This window comes from Schistocerca cancellata, chromosome 1 (assembly GCF_023864275.1).
Source record: "Schistocerca cancellata isolate TAMUIC-IGC-003103 chromosome 1, iqSchCanc2.1, whole genome shotgun sequence".
In the NCBI taxonomy this organism is placed as follows: Eukaryota; Metazoa; Arthropoda; class Insecta; order Orthoptera; family Acrididae; genus Schistocerca; species Schistocerca cancellata.
This window is the reverse complement of record NC_064626.1, coordinates 559,619,892-559,639,483: the sequence shown is the minus strand read 5'-3', so window position 1 is coordinate 559,639,483 and position 19,592 is coordinate 559,619,892. Positions and strand designations below refer to the sequence as shown.

Sequence of the window (19,592 nt, the reverse complement as noted above, 5' to 3'; positions counted from 1 at the left end):
ATTTGTGTGTTTGTGAACAGTTGCTTCAGAGGCAAAAACAGAAGGGATTTCTGCATCGCATTGTGACTGGGGACGAAAAATGGTTTCATTATGATAACTCTAAATGCAAAAAATCATGGGGATACCCTGGCCATGCTTCCACATCGACGGCCAAACCGAATATTCACGGTTCCAAGATCATGCTCTGCATGTGGCGGGACCAGTTCGACGTCGAGTGCTATGAGGTGTTAAAACAAAGTGAAACAATCACAGGTGCTCATTATCGAATGCAGTTAATGCATTTGAGCAGAGCATTAAAAGACAAATAGCCACAATACAGTGAGAGGCATGATAAAGTGATTTTGCAACACGACAACACTCATCCCCAAGTTGCAAAAGAGGTCAAAACGTACTTGGAAATGTTAAAATGGGAAGTCCTACCCCCCTGCCATATTCTCCAGGCATTGCTCCCTCTGACTGTCACCTGTTTAGATCAATGGCGTATGGCCTGGCTGACCAACACTTGCGATCTCATGAAGAAGTCACAAATTGGATCAATTCGTGGATTGCTTCAAAAGATGAACAATTTTTTCAAAGTGGGATTTGTACACTGCCTGAAAGATGGGAGAAAGTGGTGGTCAGTGATGTAAAATACTTTGAATGACACATGTGTAACCAATTTGTTTCATTAAAGCCTCAAATGTTGGGGAAAAAACAGCGGAGGCAAAGTTGTACACCTTGTAGTAGTATCAAGCACAGGGAAAGTTTATTGCAAGTGCTGTTATTTTAGGGTGCAGAGCTCATGGCAGGTTAAGAAAACATGATAACAGAGATTTAAACTGGTGATCTTCCAATATGTATCTGAACTGTTTTACAATCTGGACATCAAGGACAATAAAGGAGCACCATCAAATCTTGAAAACAAGCTTTTGCAATAATTTATCATATGCATTCCACACAACTATCAGTGGATTACAATTCAGATACACTGAGCTTGGAGAACAAATGTTACTGATATCCATACTGTAAGTTCCAATCAGACAACATTTTAAAGGAATTCAAAACAGTTAAGACACCCTGATAAAACTGTACCCAGAACATTATATTGATATATACACAGATAAGCCAAAATATTACAAGCACATGCACATGTTAGTCAACCTGTGGAATACAATACAGCAATGGCTCTGCATGGCACGTATTTGAAAAGTTCTTGGTGCATTTTCAAAGGTACGAGAGGCATTCAATAAGTAACATAAACTTTTTTTTCCTCAGCCAATTTTGATTGAAAAAATGCAGAATTTGTTGTGGGAAATCATGAAATATTCCCACTTCAACCCCTACATCTTTATGATGTCTGGTTGGTGGTGACACTATATGTAGCCTTCAGAATGGCATCCGTAACAGAGTCACTTTCCAGGCAGCGAGCTGTCGTTCAGTCTCTTTTGGTGGAAAATCATAGCACTGTACATATATTCATAGGCATTTGCAGAATCTCTACATAGACATGGCAGTGAACAAAAGCACAGTGAGTCATCGGGTAAGGTGTCTACGATCATCGCAATACAGTCATGCAAACCTGTCCAATCTCCCGTGTGCCAGTTGGCCGCATACAGCTGCAGTGTTGGAATGTGCGGACACTCTCATTCAAAGTGATCGGTGGATCACAATCAAACACCTTGCTATACAATGGGAAGTTACTGTTGGTAGCGCTGACGTACTCAGTACTAAATAGTGGGTGCCTGCTGGGTTCCTCGACACCTAACAGAAGACCACACCTTCTGACTTCCCTCTGTTTGACCCAATGAAGGATGTACTCCACAGGTAGCAGTACACAGATGACAGTGACAGGGAGGTTATTGATGCAGCAAGACATTGGATCCAACATCTATGAGTACAGTGGTACCATGCAGGCATAAAGGTCTTTCCAGTAAGACGACATATGGCTGTCGCTTAGAACAAAGATTATGTTGAAAAATAAGGCTTTTCAGCCAAAAGAGTGGGGAATAATATGGTGTGTAGGAATCCTGAATAAAACCAACCCACTTTTAGAAAAAGAAGTGCTGCATTACTTATTAAACATCTCTTGTACGTTGCACCAGATTTCTACGCACCAATTACGTAGTTGCCATAAATTATAGGCTTGTGATTTTTGAGCATGCATCTAGCAGCTGGTAGCATGCCAGAGGTGTTCCATAATGTTCAGATCAGGAGAATTTGGTGGCCAGGACTTCAATGAGGTACATATCAAGCTTCTCAAGCCTCAGTAGCACAATTCTGGCTTCATGAAACGAACAGTTACTCTGCTGAAAATAGCTATCACTGTTCATGTAGTCCATAGCTGTCACTGTTCATGTAGTCCATAGCCGCCATGGTGCCTTGAATTACTACCACAGGCCCCATGATAACCCAGGTGAATGTTGCTCATTGTGTAATACTACCCCCACTGACCTGTATTTGTGCCACAATGCATGTTCCAAGCAGCCATTTACCTGGATGATGGTATATCCAGACACAACCATAACACTGGTGTAACGAAAAATGTGTTTCATCTGACCATGTGACATATTTCCATTGATCCTGGTCAAATCTCAATGATGTTGTACACTGCAATCATAACTGACAATGTCACTAGGTCATCATGGGAACATTAGGGGGTCATCTGTTGTGAAGCCCCATGTTCAACAATGTGCATTGAACTGTATGCTCCAAAACACTTGTGCCAGCACCAGTATTGTACACTGCCATAAAATCCACCACAGTTAGTCAGTCAACTGTAGTACTTTACAGAGCAAGTAAGCCTCTGATGAGGCATGAGTTGCTGATGCCATGCCTTCCAGAATGCTGGAAATTAGTACATCTGTCTTTTGTCAAAATTGCTTATGTCTGTGGAGTTTCTCATTTGTGATCCATATTGTCACTAGAATGATTCCCCACTTGTTTCTGCTCTGCTTATATACTTTCATTACCACATTGGTATGACACTAGGGAGCATTAAACCTCATGGGGGGTAGTAGTATAATCTTTTGACTCATCAGTGTCTGTGAAAGAGCTAGGATAATTTTACTCTTTCATGTCCTCTGTCACAACCAGGTGTTGTGACCATAGGATTATTTTTAAGCATTCATAAATAATTATTGTTGTAGGTTGGTGCCTCAGTGTGTAGCTATCAGGTGTAGGTTGACATTTTTGAAAATTTAGGAATCATTCTTTAATTCCAGATGGAATGAATTACCATGTAATAGAGTTTACCTTTCATAAATGAATACTTTTTTATTCATTAGCATCCAAACTACACACCTGTCATCCATTTTAATGAAATAAATGAACCTTTCCCATTCTTCATTACCATTCATCTGTATCATGTAATATCAAATGTCATACACTACTCAAAAACTTTCTGGTATTATGAGTAAGTGACAAATGGACTCACACACACTGCTGAAATATAACATTAAATATTATATCACCTCTGCATTAACTTCTAATGGATCTCTTGTTGTTTTCTGATGTTATTAAGAAGGTGAATGAAAGTATTTAGCTCTCTGGTCTGGAATTTTGTTCCAAAAGTTAAGATGTCCAAGGTCTGAATCCTCTGTCATGTTATAGTTTGTAGGACTATTGATTTCCAGGAGGTCTATCTGTGCTCCTGTTGAACTTGTTGGTGTCCAGCCAAAATTATGTTCTTCAGAATTAGGATTTCTGTGGGAAAAGAAAAGTGTGTATCATACTTTCACAAACTTAAGCCACAATAAGCAGTAATTATATTTAGGCATATTGCAGTGGTACACAAATAATTTAATAATGAGAAGGGGCTATATAATATGCAGGCATGTAGAGCATATTATGAACTAAAACATAATGAGGCATACTGAACAGAATGACATCTACACTACCCAGCAAAGATTCAGAAAACGTCAGCCATGTGAAACAAAATTTGAACATTCCTCATGCGATGCCATGAAACACATGATCAAGGCAGTTGAGTAGATGCAGCATTTCTTGACTTCTGAAAAGCATTTGACTCAGTACCACATGTATGCTTATTTATAAAAGTATGATCATGAGGAGTATCATACAAAATTTGTGAATGGCTTGAGAATTTCTAGGTACCAATGATGCAACATGTTGCCTTGGATGGAGACTCATTAACAAATGCAGAAGTAACTTCAGGCCTCTGTTGGAATTCTTACTGCACATTTCGTATTTAATGTCCTGGCAGACAATACTTGTAGTAACCTACATTAGTGCCTACAATATAAAAATCAGCACCCTCTCCCAATTTGAAGTTTCTTTCCTTAGCAGTTTGGGTTTGGCAATGATGAGGCATGAATCAGTCAGGCTCTATTACACCCCCTTAGGGGATGAATTTCCAAAAACGCTTGAATCATGTAATTTTTTATTTCCAACCAAGAAGCCAAATTGAAATTTTCATAGATTTAACTTTAAAAAAGTTTTCATAATGAAATTTCCTCCCATATATCAACTTCTTAAGTATTGTATTTCAAAATACACTGAAACACAGTTTTCTTTTTTATTTCTGACCAAGAACTCAAATAACAGTTTTCATGGACATAGCTTTAAAATTTTTATTAGTTCTTTAACAACAATTTATTAAAAAAAACTTTCACTGACTACTCCTCTTCTTTTCCTCATCCCCTCTTAAAAAAAAAGAAAAAAAATGCTGAATCACATATTTCTTTCTTTCTGGCCAAGACACCAAATACCAATTTTCAAAGTTATAGCTCCAAAATTGCCTTAATAGTGAAGTATTTTCAAAACCTCTTTCATCCCTTATTTCAACCTATTACAGATGGAATTTAGAAAAATCTCTTCTTAAACAATGCCTACAATATAAGATCAATATCCTCTTCAAATTTCAAGTATGTATGCTTAGCAGCTTGGGCTGGGCAATGATGAGTCAGTCAGTAAGTCAATCAGTCAGGACATTTCCTTTCATACACAGAGATTTACGAAAAGTTTAAAATTTTAATATGTCTTTTAAAACTTAAAATGTAGAAAATCTAAGATCTTCAGAAAAATTAGGGCTTCAGCACACAGAACACAATTTAAAAATATTGGAAGGTATAAAAATGGATGGTGTCTTGAAATCATATCTTAATTAATAAGCAGCTTTTGAATTTCAGAAATTGAGCCTCCTGAATCAATTAATTTAAAGTGAAAACAGTGACACTGCTATGTTTCTGGTTTGAGACTGTATATCTGTAATATTAAGTGTATGAAAGCTTTTGTGCACTGTAAAAGTTGATAAATTCATATACACTTATAGGCAATCGTGATTATATATTTTTGATAATAAGATAATGAGGCATGTCTGTAGCATGTTAAATAGTTGGATTAATCATGTTTCATTTCAGCTTATCATGAAACTCTGCTTACAAAGTTTCAAGGACCTGTACTAAGTGAGGTATCTAGGAATGTACTCCAGTACTCTACATACTACTTCCATATGAAACGTGAAGAGAAGGCCAGACTAATTACAGTGTGCACAGTGGCGTTTAAGAAGTTAGTATATTCACACGCTAAGCACAAAAGGAATGGGGTGAAAACCCTAATATGTCATAGAATGAGATGTATCCTCTGCCATCCATTTCACAGAATATGGATATGGATATGGATGCAGAGTGTCTTTAGCACCCACAGATAACAGTAGCCAGGTGTGTGTGAGTTCTCTCTGTCTGACAAAGGACTTACAATGAAAAGGCCTTAGACATGGCCAACCAATTTGGCTCAGATTTGGCAGGTCGTTTGTGTACAACCAAAAGAAAAGGACTCTGAGATATTTTGGCTCAACACCCCTGTCCCCTCATTTTTGTGAAAATCACCCCTAAAGTTATGATGAGCAATCAACTCAAAATTGGTGAGGTCAATAGATAGCGTAATGGCCAAGGTAACTGGCTAGGAAGTGGAGAACCCGGGTTCAAATGTCAAGGAAACTGTACGGTTTTCATTTTTTAAATTGTAGTTTTTTGTATCAGAATTCGTAAGGATAGGAGGGTTAATAAGGTACACAACTCAACACCGAATAATAATAGTAATAAGGTAGGCAAACTAATTTCCTACATGACATGAATTAGTAAAGAATTAAACTTTTAAGTCTTGTCACATGCAACCAACTCCAAGTAAAAGTGATGCAAATTCCTCTTGAGAGGCCAGAGAAAACTGCGCAATGTTTTTTTACAGAGAGGCACAGGACAGAATGCATGCAGGGTGAGTTATGTTGTTCCGGTTGCCTGTTCATCATATCATAAAGTAGTTGTGAACCTTGAAGAGTGAGGGTGTCCAGCATGAACCTTACAGAAGTCAATTGGAAAGAGTTGTTTTCCGTCATTAAGCTGCTGCAACTCGAGGACACATGTAACAATTTTTCATCGTTAATCTGCCGAATACGTTTTGTAAAAGGGTACAGTGTTCTCCCAGAAATAACATATGACTTTTACTGTATGTAGTCTGTAGTAATTAGCTTTTGTGTTTATGTTTGTTGGGTCATATCTTTCAGTTGCATGATCTGAGTAATGGAGGATGTACACCCTACAACCAGTGCTGAATTATACAGTTGGAAGCCTGTCACAGACGAAAGCAAGTGGAAAGTTTCCGACACTGTGTTTTGGTTTTTTAAAGTGTTGCAAGACAGATCTCTTATCAATGCATTACCAGAAGCAGGCAGTTCTGTTTCTTGACATTCCAGATTGATAGGAGTGGCTATTGTTGAGCAATTTTTGGAGCTGATGAACGAAATGACTTTTGTTGATACTGAAGAAGTATGCCATTAAGGCAAAGCAGAAGGTGATTCAATGGAAGATATCATGACTAGTGAATCACAAAATGGTGATAACACTTTGGAAATGTCCATATCACAGGCAATCTGTGCTTCATCTGTTATTAAACGATTGAACTACAGCACTATACCCCTTGAAGTAAAAGTAAAGGTGGTAGAGCTAGCCAGGAATCATCCAAATTGGAACCTACAAACACTCCAAAAGAATGGAGCAAAAACAGTCCTGAAAAGCAAGAAGAACTTAAAATTGTGGGAAAATGATATCGTTAAAAGACGAATGAGATACGACAAATACCAGGCAATAAATTAGTGGACATACAACTGATATGTCGAACTTCGTCATTATAATGAGAATGTAACAATGAGAATACTCCATGAGTGGCCTGCAGGTGCAGCACTTCAATATACAACCTACAAGGATTTTATGTTTGCTGCATCATTATCTTGGCAAGGAATTTTAAATTGGAATATAACATATGTCAATGGCATGTCACTAAATACATCTCCCACAAGGAGGTAGAAAATATAGAAGATATACAGAAAGTAGTGGCTCTTTTCAGCACACAAATGGGGTCACTTATGATCAGTTTTAATTGTGATTACATGATAACACTGATCAAACAGGATGTGAATATCAGGTGAATGTTCAACATAAGTTATTGCATAATGAAGAAAAAGAAACCCTGTCACAGTTGGTAGTAAAAAAAAAAAAATTAACACATTTGTACACAGTGCAATACGCCATAACGGCCTCTGAAAAAGTGTTGCCTAAGGTTTTCCTCTGTTTGCAAGAAATGAATGTTACATTTGGTCCTTGGATTACAGAAGAGGTCAATTGCTTAACCGACTCATTGAAAAATGTTTACATTATTTGCTCCAAATCCAGGAAATTGACAAATGCAATTTGCAGAACATTTTTTGAGAATGTTTTAAAACCATATGTTGCTGATAACAAGTTTTGTCTAATAGTGGATTCCTGGGGTGAACAAACTAATACTCTAATGTATGACACCATGTTTATAGATGACAAGGGTCAGCAGACATGCACGGTAAAAGTAATACCGCCGCCAAACTATGCATCTCTGTGCAAGACATGTGATGGTTATTTCTATCATCAGGTTAAAAACTTTATTTCGAGATTTCAGAATTGCAGCATGCTTCTGGAAACCAAGTAGGAATTGCACAACTGCATGGATGTCCATAACTATTCAGAGCATAATTCATAACCAACTTTCAGCATAAATTTTTCAGGCAATAATATCATATGCATGTTATGCATCAATATTAATACCAACAAAAGACATATTTTTAAATGTACACCAAGTTTGTTTTCTGCCTACTGTACAGAAGGAACAGTGTAGCTGTCAAAAGATTGCATTCATTAGATGTTCTTGGTGCCACAAGTATATTTGTTTCAAATGTTTATATGACAAGTACCATCCATCTAGTTGTTCAAATAAAAGTAAGGACACATAACAGTGACAGGAAGAGCCATTGTAAAATGACCAGGAGTAACATTTTAGTTGTTTACTAGCCCAAGAAGTTTGAGAAATTTATTTGCCTACCTTTTTATCATTCCTTATTTATTTACGTACATTATTACCCCTCCTATCCTTATCAATTGAGATATGGAAAAATACAAACAAGAAGAATAACATCTGCTAGGTTCCCTTGAGATTGAAAGGGAAGAAGGGAAAGGAGATTCAGTTACTCACAACCCAGGCTATGAAGCAACAGGGAAAGGAAAATAGGGAGGGTAGCAAGGATCGAGGCATGGTTGTCAGAGGGAAGCCAAAGATATTCTATTGTAAGTACTGTGCCAGCTTCAAACCAAAGAGGATGCATACAGAAGTAAAGAGGTATATAGTATAAAGATAAACACAACTATGTAGGATGAAAAGATGCGTAAATGGCTAAAGAGGAAAGGGAAAGAGGAGAAGACTGAAGAGTAAATGGGAGTGAGGTTGTTTAACGTAGGTTCAGTCCAGGGGGATGGTGGGATGAAAGGATGTGTTGGAGTGCAAGTTCCCATCTCCGCAGTTCAGAGGGACTGGTGTTGGGTGGGAGAAGCCAAATGGCACATACGGTGTAGCAGGTTCCTAGGTCCCTAGAATTATGCTGGAGGGCATGCTCCGCTACTGGGTATTGGGCATCTCCTAGGCGTACAGTTCGTCTGTCTCCGTTCATGCGCTCAGCCAGTTTAGTTGTTGTCATGCCGATGTAAAAGGCTGTGCAGTGCAGGTATGTCAGTTGATAAATGAAATGTGTAGTTTCACACGTGGCCCTGCCTTGAATTGTGTATGTTTTACCAGTAGCGGGGCTGGAGTAGGTGGTTGTGGGGGGATGCATGGGGCAGGTTTTGCAGCGGGGTCGGTTACAGGGGTAGGAACCGCTGGGCAGAGAAGGTAGTCTAGGAATATTGTAGGGTTTAACAAGGATGTTACGGAGGTTAGGGGGGCGACGAAAGGCAACTCTGGGTGGTGTGGGGAGAATTTTGTCAAGGGATGATCTCATTTCAGGGGTTGACTTGAGAAAGTCATATCCCTGGCGGAGTAATTTGTTGATGTTTTCGAGGCCAGGATAATATTGGGTGACAAGGGGGATGCTTCTGTGTGGTCTGGGGGTAGGAACATTGTTGTTGGACGGGGAGGAATGTATTGCTCGGGAGATCTGTTTTTGGACAAGGTCTGCAGGATAGTTGCGGGAGAGGAAAGCACTGGTCAGGTTATTGGTGTAATTGTTGAGGGATTCATCACTGGAGCAGATGCGTTTGCCACGAATACCTAGGCTGTAGGGAAGGGAGCGTTTGATGTGGAATGGATGGCAGCTATCGAAGTGAAGGTACTGTAGTTTGTTTGTGGGTTTGATATGGACAGAGGTGTGGATGTGAGCTTCAACAAGATGAAGGTCAACATCCAGGAAGGTGGCTTGGGTTTTGGAGAAGGACCAGGTGAAATTCAGATTCGAAAAGGAGTTGAGGTTATGGAGAAAATTAAGGAGTGTTTCTTCACCATGAGTCCAGACCACAAAGATGTCATCTATAAACCTATACCAGGCCAGGGGAAGCAGCTGTTGGGTCTTCAGGAAAGCCTCCTCCATGCGGCCCATGAAGAGGTTGGCATAGGACGGAGCCATCCTGGTTCCCATGGCCATTCCCCTGATTTGTTTGTAGGTCTGGCCTTCAAAAGTGAAGTAGTTATGGGTGAGGATGAAGTTGGTAAGTGTGATAAGGAACGAGGTTTTTGGAAGATCTTCGGGTGGGCGTTGGGAGAGGTAGTGCTCAAGGGCAGAGAGACCATGGGTATGTGGGATGTTTGTGTAAAGGGATGTAGCATCTATGGTGACAAGAAAGGTTTCAGGTGGGAGAGGAGTGGGAATGGATTTGAGGCGTTCTAGGAAGTGGTTTGTGTCTTTGATGTAGGATGGGAGTCTGCGGGTGATAGGTTGGAGGTGCTGGTCTACCAGAGCTGAGATACGCTCGGTTGGGGCTTTGAAGCCTGCTACAATGGGACGGCCAGGATGGTTCTCTTTGTGGATTTTGGGTAATAGGTAGAAGGTTGGGGTACGTGGCTCAGGTGGAATGAGTAAGTCTATGGAAGCCGTTGTGAGGCCTTGTGAGGGACCTTGGATTTTTAGGAATTTTTGCAGCTCAGTCTGGATGGAGGGAATGGGATCCTGGGTAACAGCTTTGTAGGTTGAGGTGTCGGAGAGTTGACGCAGTCCTTCTGCCACATACTCCACACGGTCAAGTACGACAGTTGTGGAGCCTTTATCCGCCGGGAGGATGACAATAGAGCAGTCTTTTTTCAGCTCCTTAATGGCACGGGATTCAGCTGGGGTGATGTTGGGGGTTGTCGGGATGTTCTTCAAGAAGGACTGGGAGGCAACACTGGATGTGAGGAATTCCTGAAATGTCTGCAAGGGATGGTTTTGGGGGAGGGGAGGAGGATCCCTTTGGGAAGGCAGTCGGAACTGTTCTAGACAGGGTTCAACACTGGGTCTAGTATTTGGGGGCTGTGTTTGGGTAGTGAAGTGATATTTCCAGTTGAGGTTCCGGGTGAATGAGAGGAGATCTTTAACCAGGGCAGTGTGGTTGAATTTAGGCGTGGGGCTAAAGGTTAAGCCTTTTGATAGAACAGATGTCTCTGGAGGAGAGAGGGATCTGGATGAGAGGTTTAGGACTGAATTGGGACTAGTGATATGTGGCATTTGACTGTGGTTATAGTTGAGATTTGGTCTGTGTGGGGTATGTGCTGGGATGGGGAGATTGAGTAGGGTGGCTAGGCTAGGTTTGTTGGCTATGAGAGGGGTTTGTTGAAGGTTCTGTTGTGGTTGGTGTTTGTGAGGGATAGGGAGAGGGACCCCACTTCTTAGGTGTTGCACTAGCACTGTGGATAGTTTTTTCAGGTGGTGTGTGGCATGGAACTCAAGTTTGCAGCTGGCTTCTAGGATGATGTTCCTGAGTGTGTTCTCCAAGCAAGGGTTTGAGAGGTGAAGGACTTTGAAGAGAGATAGGAGCTGTTGGGAGTGGTGGTTACATGAAGTAGTGTAGAGATTCAGGACAAGTTGGGTAAGGGCTAAGGATTGAAGGTTCTGGAAGTCCAGGAGAGACTGGTGGAAGGAGGAATTGCACCCGGAGATGGGAACTTTTAAGGTAAGCCCTTTAGGGATAATTCCAAAGGTTAAGCAGGACCGGAGGAAAAGTATGTGGGATTGCAGTTTGGCTACGGTGAATGCATGTTTCCGGAATGAATGTAAATAATGTGGTATAGGATTAGGGTACATAGTGGGTAACTGGTGGGTAGGGAAATTAAATAACTAAAGTTGAAATAGTAATCATAAGAAGGAATAAAACGGGGAGGGAAGAACGAGAAAGAAAGAAAGAAATTGTGTTGGTAATGTTCAATACCAAAGGAAGACCACTAAATAAGAAAAAATCGGAAAAAGTTGACCAGACCAAGCAAGTATGTCCAGATCAGGGGAAAAGAACACACGTTGCTCAAAAACAGAGATAGCGAATGGCGAAAAAAGATCGCGCGTGCCGCAAAAGCGATCGCGCGTGCCGCAAAAAAGATCGCGCGTGCCGCAAAAAAGATCGCGCGTGCTGCAAAAAAGACCGCGAGTGCCGCAAAAAAGATCGCGGGTGGCGCAGAAATGTCCCAAAAAATTTTCTTGTGGCAGAGAAAGATAGCCAATGGCACAAAAATATCGCCAGCAACAAGAAATCGACGGAAATGGTTGATACTAGTAGGTGTGGAAGAGATTGTTGGCAGTGATTGTTGGCTGGGAAACAGCGAATAACGAACGTTAAAACTATGGAATGTTGAATAAATAAATCAATAAATAAAAAAGAGGACTATAAACGGAACAAGATAATAGGAGGAAGATGAAACTAGCACAGTTGGTGACGAAAATATTTATTTATGTATATATAAAACACTGAAGAAGAGAAAGTGTTAAGATGACAGACGTAAGTGATAGCTAACAAAAGGGACAAAACAATGAAGGATGTGGACCATATAGGTGATCTAAATGATTAATGGAAAATCTCATATAAAGATGTGAAACAAATACTAACAAAGAGACAGAGGGGCTGGCCAGTACTTACCTCAGCTCAGTACAGCCGATAGATACACATAAAACAGAACCGAAAATTTACATTCCTAGCTTTCGGAACCAATGTTCCTTCATCAGGGAGGAGAGAGGGGAAAGAAAGGGAAGAAGGGAAAGGAGATTCAGTTACTCACAACCCAGGCTATGAAGCAACAGGTAAAGGAAAATAGGGAGGGTAGCAAGGATCGAGGCATGGTTGTCAGAGGGAAGCCAAAGATATTCTATTGTAAGTACTGTGCCAGCTTCAAACCAAAGAGGATGCATACAGAAGTAAAGAGGTATATAGTATAAAGATAAACACAACTATGTAGGATGAAAAGATGCGTAAATGGCTAAAGAGGAAAGGGAAAGAGGAGAAGACTGAAGAGTAAATGGGAGTGAGGTTGTTTAACGTAGGTTCAGTCCAGGGGGATGGCGGGATGAAAGGATGTGTTGGAGTGCAAGTTCCCATCTCCGCAGTTCAGAGGGACTGGTGTTGGGTGGGAGAAGCCAAATGGCACATACGGTGTAGCAGGTTCCTAGGTCCCTAGAATTATGCTGGAGGGCATGCTCCGCTACTGGGTATTGGGCATCTCCTAGGCGTACAGTTCGTCTGTCTCCGTTCATGCGCTCAGCCAGTTTAGTTGTTGTCATGCCGATGTAAAAGGCTGTGCAGTGCAGGTATGTCAGTTGATAAATGAAATGTGTAGTTTCACACGTGGCCCTGCCTTGAATTGTGTATGTTTTACCAGTAGCGGGGCTGGAGTAGGTGGTTGTGGGGGGATGCATGGGGCAGGTTTTGCAGCGGGGTCGGTTACAGGGGTAGGAACCGCTGGGCAGAGAAGGTAGTCTGGGAATATTGTAGGGTTTAACAAGGATGTTACGGAGGTTAGGGGGGCGACGAAAGGCAACTCTGGGTGGTGTGGGGAGAATTTTGTCAAGGGATGATCTCATTTCAGGGGTTGACTTGAGAAAGTCATATCCCTGGCGGAGTAATTTGTTGATGTTTTCGAGGCCAGGATAATATTGGGTGACAAGGGGGATGCTTCTGTGTGGTCTGGGGGTAGGAACATTGTTGTTGGACGGGGAGGAATGTATTGCTCGGGAGATCTGTTTTTGGACAAGGTCTGCAGGATAGTTGCGGGAGAGGAAAGCACTGGTCAGGTTATTGGTGTAATTGTTGAGGGATTCATCACTGGAGCAGATGCGTTTGCCACGAATACCTAGGCTGTAGGGAAGGGAGCGTTTGATGTGGAATGGATGGCAGCTATCGAAGTGAAGGTACTGTAGTTTGTTTGTGGGTTTGATATGGACAGAGGTGTGGATGTGAGCTTCAACAAGATGAAGGTCAACATCCAGGAAGGTGGCTTGGGTTTTGGAGAAGGACCAGGTGAAATTCAGATTCGAAAAGGAGTTGAGGTTATGGAGGAAATTAAGGAGTGTTTCTTCACCATGAGTCCAGACCACAAAGATGTCATCTATAAACCTATACCAGGCCAGGGGAAGCAGCTGTTGGGTCTTCAGGAAAGCCTCCTCCATGCGGCCCATGAAGAGGTTGGCATAGGACGGAGCCATCCTGGTTCCCATGGCCGTTCCCCTGATTTGTTTGTAGGTCTGGCCTTCAAAAGTGAAGTAGTTATGGGTGAGGATGAAGTTGGTAAGTGTGATAAGGAACGAGGTTTTTGGAAGATCTTCGGGTGGGCGTTGGGAGAGGTAGTGCTCAAGGGCAGAGAGACCATGGGTATGTGGGATGTTTGTGTAAAGGGATGTAGCATCTATGGTGACAAGAAAGGTTTCAGGTGGGAGAGGAGTGGGAATGGATTTGAGGCGTTCTAGGAAGTGGTTTGTGTCTTTGATGTAGGATGGGAGTCTGCGGGTGATAGGTTGGAGGTGCTGGTCTACCAGAGCTGAGATACGCTCGGTTGGGGCTTTGAAGCCTGCTACAATGGGACGGCCAGGATGGTTCTCTTTGTGGATTTTGGGTAATAGGTAGAAGGTTGGGGTACGTGGCTCAGGTGGAATGAGTAAGTCTATGGAAGCCGTTGTGAGGCCTTGTGAGGGACCTTGGATTTTTAGGAATTTTTGCAGCTCAGTCTGGATGGAGGGAATGGGATCCTGGGTAACAGCTTTGTAGGTTGAGGTGTCGGAGAGTTGACGCAGTCCTTCTGCCACATACTCCACACGGTCAAGTACGACAGTTGTGGAGCCTTTATCCGCCGGGAGGATGACAATAGAGCAGTCTTTTTTCAGCTCCTTAATGGCACGGGATTCAGCTGGGGTGATGTTGGGGGTTGTCGGGATGTTCTTCAAGAAGGACTGGGAGGCAACACTGGATGTGAGGAATTCCTGAAATGTCTGCAAGGGATGGTTTTGGGGGAGGGGAGGAGGATCCCTTTGGGAAGGCAGTCGGAACTGTTCTAGACAGGGTTCAACACTGGGTCTAGTATTTGGGGGCTGTGTTTGGGTAGTGAAGTGATATTTCCAGTTGAGGTTCCGGGTGAATGAGAGGAGATCTTTAACCAGGGCAGTGTGGTTGAATTTAGGCGTGGGGCTAAAGGTTAAGCCTTTTGATAGAACAGATGTCTCTGGAGGAGAGAGGGATCTGGATGAGAGGTTTAGGACTGAATTGGGACTAGTGATATGTGGCATTTGACTGTGGTTATAGTTGAGATTTGGTCTGTGTGGGGTATGTGCTGGGATGGGGAGATTGAGTAGGGTGGCTAGGCTAGGTTTGTTGGCTATGAGAGGGGTTTGTTGAAGGTTCTGTTGTGGTTGGTGTTTGTGAGGGATAGGGAGAGGGACCCCACTTCTTAGGTGTTGCACTAGCACTGTGGATAGTTTTTTCAGGTGGTGTGTGGCATGGAACTCAAGTTTGCAGCTGGCTTCTAGGATGATGTTCCTGAGTGTGTTCTCCAAGCAAGGGTTTGAGAGGTGAAGGACTTTGAAGAGAGATAGGAGCTGTTGGGAGTGGTGGTTACATGAAGTAGTGTAGAGATTCAGGACAAGTTGGGTAAGGGCTAAGGATTGAAGGTTCTGGAAGTCCAGGAGAGACTGGTGGAAGGAGGAATTGCACCCGGAGATGGGAACTTTTAAGGTAACCCCCATAGGGATAATTCCAAAGGTTAAGCAGGACCGGAGGAAAAGTATGTGGGATTGCAGTTTGGCTACGGTGAATGCATGTTTCCAGAATGAATGTAAATAATGTGGTATAGGATTAGGGTACATAGTGGGTAACTGGTGGGTAGGGAAATTAAATAACTAAAGTTGAAATAGTAATCATAAGAAGGAATAAAACGGGGAGGGAAGAACGAGAAAGAAAGAAAGAAATTGTGTTGGTAATGTTCAATACCAAAGGAAGACCACTAAATAAGAAAAAATCGGAAAAAGTTGACCAGACCAAGCAAGTATGTCCAGATCAGGGGAAAAGAACACACGTTGCTCAAAAACAGAGATAGCGAATGGCGAAAAAAGATCGCGCGTGCCGCAAAAAAAGATCGCGCGTGCCGCAAAAAAGATCGCGCGTGCTGCAAAAAAGACCGCGAGTGCCGCAAAAAAGATCGCGGGTGGCGCAGAAATGTCCCAAAAAATTTTCTTGTGGCAGAGAAAGATAGCCAATGGCACAAAAATATCGCCAGCAACAAGAAATCGACGGAAATGGATGATACTGGTAGGTGTGGAAGAGATTGCTGGCAGTGATTGTTGGCTGGGAAACAGCGAATAACGAACGTTAAAACTATGGAATGTTGAATAAATAAATCAATAAATAAAAAAGAGGACTATAAACGGAACAAGATAATAGGAGGAAGATGAAACTAGCACAGTTGGTGACGAAAATATTTATTTATGTATATATAAAACACTGAAGAAGAGAAAGTGTTAAGATGACAGACGTAAGTGATAGCTAACAAAAGGGACAAAACAATGAAGGATGTGGACCATATAGGTGATCTAAATGATTAATGGAAAATCTCATATAAAGATGTGAAACAAATACTAACAAAGAGATAGAGGGGCTGGCCAGTACTTACCTCAGCTCAGTACAGCCGATAGATACACATAAAACAGAACCGAAAATTTACATTCCTAGCTTTCGGAACCAATGTTCCTTCATCAGGGAGGAGAGAGGGGAAAGAAAGGGAAGAAGGGAAAGGAGATTCAGTTACTTACAACCCAGGCTATGAAGCAACAGGGAAAGGAAAATAGGGAGGGTAGCAAGGATCGAGGCATGGTTGTCAGAGGGAAGCCAAAGATATTCTACTGTAAGTACTGTGCCAGCTTCAAACCAAAGAGGATGCATACAGAAGTAAAGAGGTATATAGTATAAAGATAAACACAACTATGTAGGATGAAAAGATGCGTAAATGGCTAAAGAGGAAAGGGAAAGAGGAGAAGACTGAAGAGTAAATGGGAGTGAGGTTGTTTAACGTAGGTTCAGTCCAGGGGGATGGCGGGATGAAAGGATGTGTTGGAGTGCAAGTTCCCATCTCCGCAGTTCAGAGGGACTGGTGTTGGGTGGGAGAAGCTACCCTCCCTATTTTCCTTTCCCTGTTGCTTCATAGCCTGGGTTGTGAGTAACTGAATCTCCTTTCCCTTCTTCCCTTTCTTTCCCCTCTCTCCTCCCTGATGAAGGAACATTGGTTCCGAAAGCTAGGAATGTAAATTTTCGGTTCTGTTTTATGTGTATCTATCGGCTGTATTGAGCTGAGGTAAGTACTGGCCAGCCCCTCTATCTCTTTGTTAGTATTTGTTTCACATCTTTATATGAGATTTTCCATTAATCATTTAGATCTAAGAGTTTGTGAGGCATATATCCTGTCTAGTTGGCTTGTGGAATGACTGGTAAGAAAGGTATGGCCAGAACGGTCGCCATGTTGAACTTCCCAGGTATCGTGAAGCAGGAGGTCTCGCACCACTATATGTAGTTCCTGACATGTAGTATAGTGGAGAATCTGGTCTTTGGGATGCAGAATGCAGTTGAAATCACCTCCTAATAGGCAGTGGTCATAATGCCCTAAAAACAGAGGAGTGATTTCCTTGGAATAAAACTGGGCTCTTTCATGCCATCGGTTGGTGCCTGAGGGAGTGTAGACATTAATAATGCATGTCCCCATGGCAGTGAGTGCCATGTCCCGAGCTGATGGAAGGAAGGCGACGTCGGTCACAGATATCCTGTGGCGGACATAGATGGCCACTCCGCGGCCCATAGGATCTCTTGCGGAGGCGTGGGCGGTATAGCCATTGATATCCAGGAGACTAGCCAAGTGAACTTCCTGCAGAAGGGCGAAATCAATATCCGAAGCCCAGAACATCTCCTGCATAAGGCGGATTTTTACCCTGGAACGGATGTTATTGGTGTTGATGGTTGCTATCCGGTAGGCCTCGTGGGGACTGCTGGAGGCCGGTCCACTCTGCCGTCCACGCAAGGCCGTGGGCGTCACAGTGGAATGTTATCCCACTGGCCCGCAGGGGATTCTGGGGAGAGTATGATTAGTGGTTCGGCCCTGACGCCACAGCGTCCCGTAATGGGTCCTGCTCCTCGACCTCCTCCTCATGCCACGCCGTGGAAGCAGGCACCGGTGTATCATCCATTTTGTCTGCAGAGGATGTTGTAATGGTGTGTGGTTTAGTGTCGCCTGTAATATGTTCATGATTTAGTTCAGCATCAGCACGGGCCACAAGCACACCAGTGGATGTCTCCGCGCTCGTAACATCTTCGTCAGCAGTAGCGGGTTTTGAGGCCTCGTGCTGGTCAACAGTTACATCCTCCTCGACTTGCAACATCTCCTCTTGGCTGGAAACTGTGCGACATCTTCGCTTGCGATGTTTAGGAGAATGTTGTTTCCTTGCGTGACCCTCCATGTCCGACGAAGGAAGTGAGTCACGCCGCTCTAGCAGGAAGGCCACTGTAGGAACTATGAGCGAGTCAATCTCTAAATCTCCATCATGTTGCCGAGGTCAGGGTCAGCGTCTGGTTGCGTCGGCATTGTCGGAGCGGCGTTGATGGCTGGCCGAGGCGGTGGGCTCTCTGAGATGCTCTCCCTCGGTGTCTGGTCGGGCTTGTTGGTGGCGTCCGGGTGATGTTTCAAAGCAGTAATAGAAGCTAGAGCAGCGGCGTAAGTCACCAGTAGCACTGTAGGTTGCAACGTGGGTGGTTCTTTGGCAGCTGGAATTTACGTAATATGCCATTGTAGGCATTCGGATCTAAGGTGGTCTTGTTTGCCGCACCCGGAACAGGTCCGAGGCTGGCCATCGTATATGATTATTGCACGGCATCCGCAGATCTGTAAGTAGGTCGGGATGTGGCTTTGGAGATCAATGGTGACCTGTTGGAACATGTTTAGGACAGGATACTTCGGATACTGTGTCCACTTTTCCGCAGTGTGGCCATGGACTGTGCCGTATGGGCGGAGTGCCGTGACGACTTCCTCAGCAGGAAGTTCGAATGGCAATTCAAAAATGCGTATTGTTCGCATACCTAAGCCTGCATGGTTGACGGTTACCTCCCCCACATTGCTGTCAGCTTGACAGAAGCGGAGCCCCTGTTTGGTCTCACGTAGGATGTGTTCGCAAGTAGTGTCGTTAATGATTTGAACATAGACCGTGCTGCTCACGATTGACAAATGTATGCCGATAATATCGGTCACTGGGATCTTCATTTCCTCTCGCAGAAAACGCTCCACCTCTAGCGCTTTGGGTCTGGCATAATCGTTGCAGAAAGTAAATCAGAGTGTAGATTTACAGTGGTTCACCATGGATCGTACACGGTAAGCCGGCACTTAAGCAACGTCTGACAGAATGTAAACAAGGCAAGCTCGCGCTTTGCATGCAGTCAACATGGACGTATCTCTCAGTGGAAGGCATTTACCATGTGGGTACATAAGCAGCAGTTGTAAAAGTTTCTTTCCTCTATTTCTGGAAAAGTGTGCATTTATGGACCCTATACCTTATGATGAAAAATTCTCTATTTATAATTAACTATTGATCATGCCAATTTTGAATCGATTGCTCATCATAACCTTTAGGCATGATTTTCTCAAAAATGGGAAGATGTTGAGCCAAAATATCTGAGAGTCCTTTGTTTTAGGTTCAGGGTGTATACATGGACAAGGAAAAAAAATTCCCGGATTTTTCCCGGTTGAAAATACAGTTTCTCCCGGGTGAAAATACTGTTTTTCCATGTTAAGTGACAGTATACTTTTCTTTGGCACTGTAAAACTTATCA

At 42.9% G+C, this 19,592-nt stretch overlaps 1 protein-coding gene across 1 annotated transcript in view; it reads right to left on the bottom strand.

Moving 5' to 3' along the window:
- Window positions 1–3,323: 3,323 nt before the first annotated feature.
- LOC126180959 (esterase FE4-like) overlaps window positions 3,324–19,592 on the bottom strand; it is a 166,063-nt gene continuing 149,794 nt past the window's right edge. Inside the window, exon 12 of the mRNA XM_049924733.1 lies at window positions 3,324–3,681. Within this exon, the coding sequence (XP_049780690.1) occupies window positions 3,495–3,681 (187 nt within the window). The 3' untranslated portion in view covers window positions 3,324–3,494. The remainder of the gene's footprint in view (window positions 3,682–19,592) is intronic.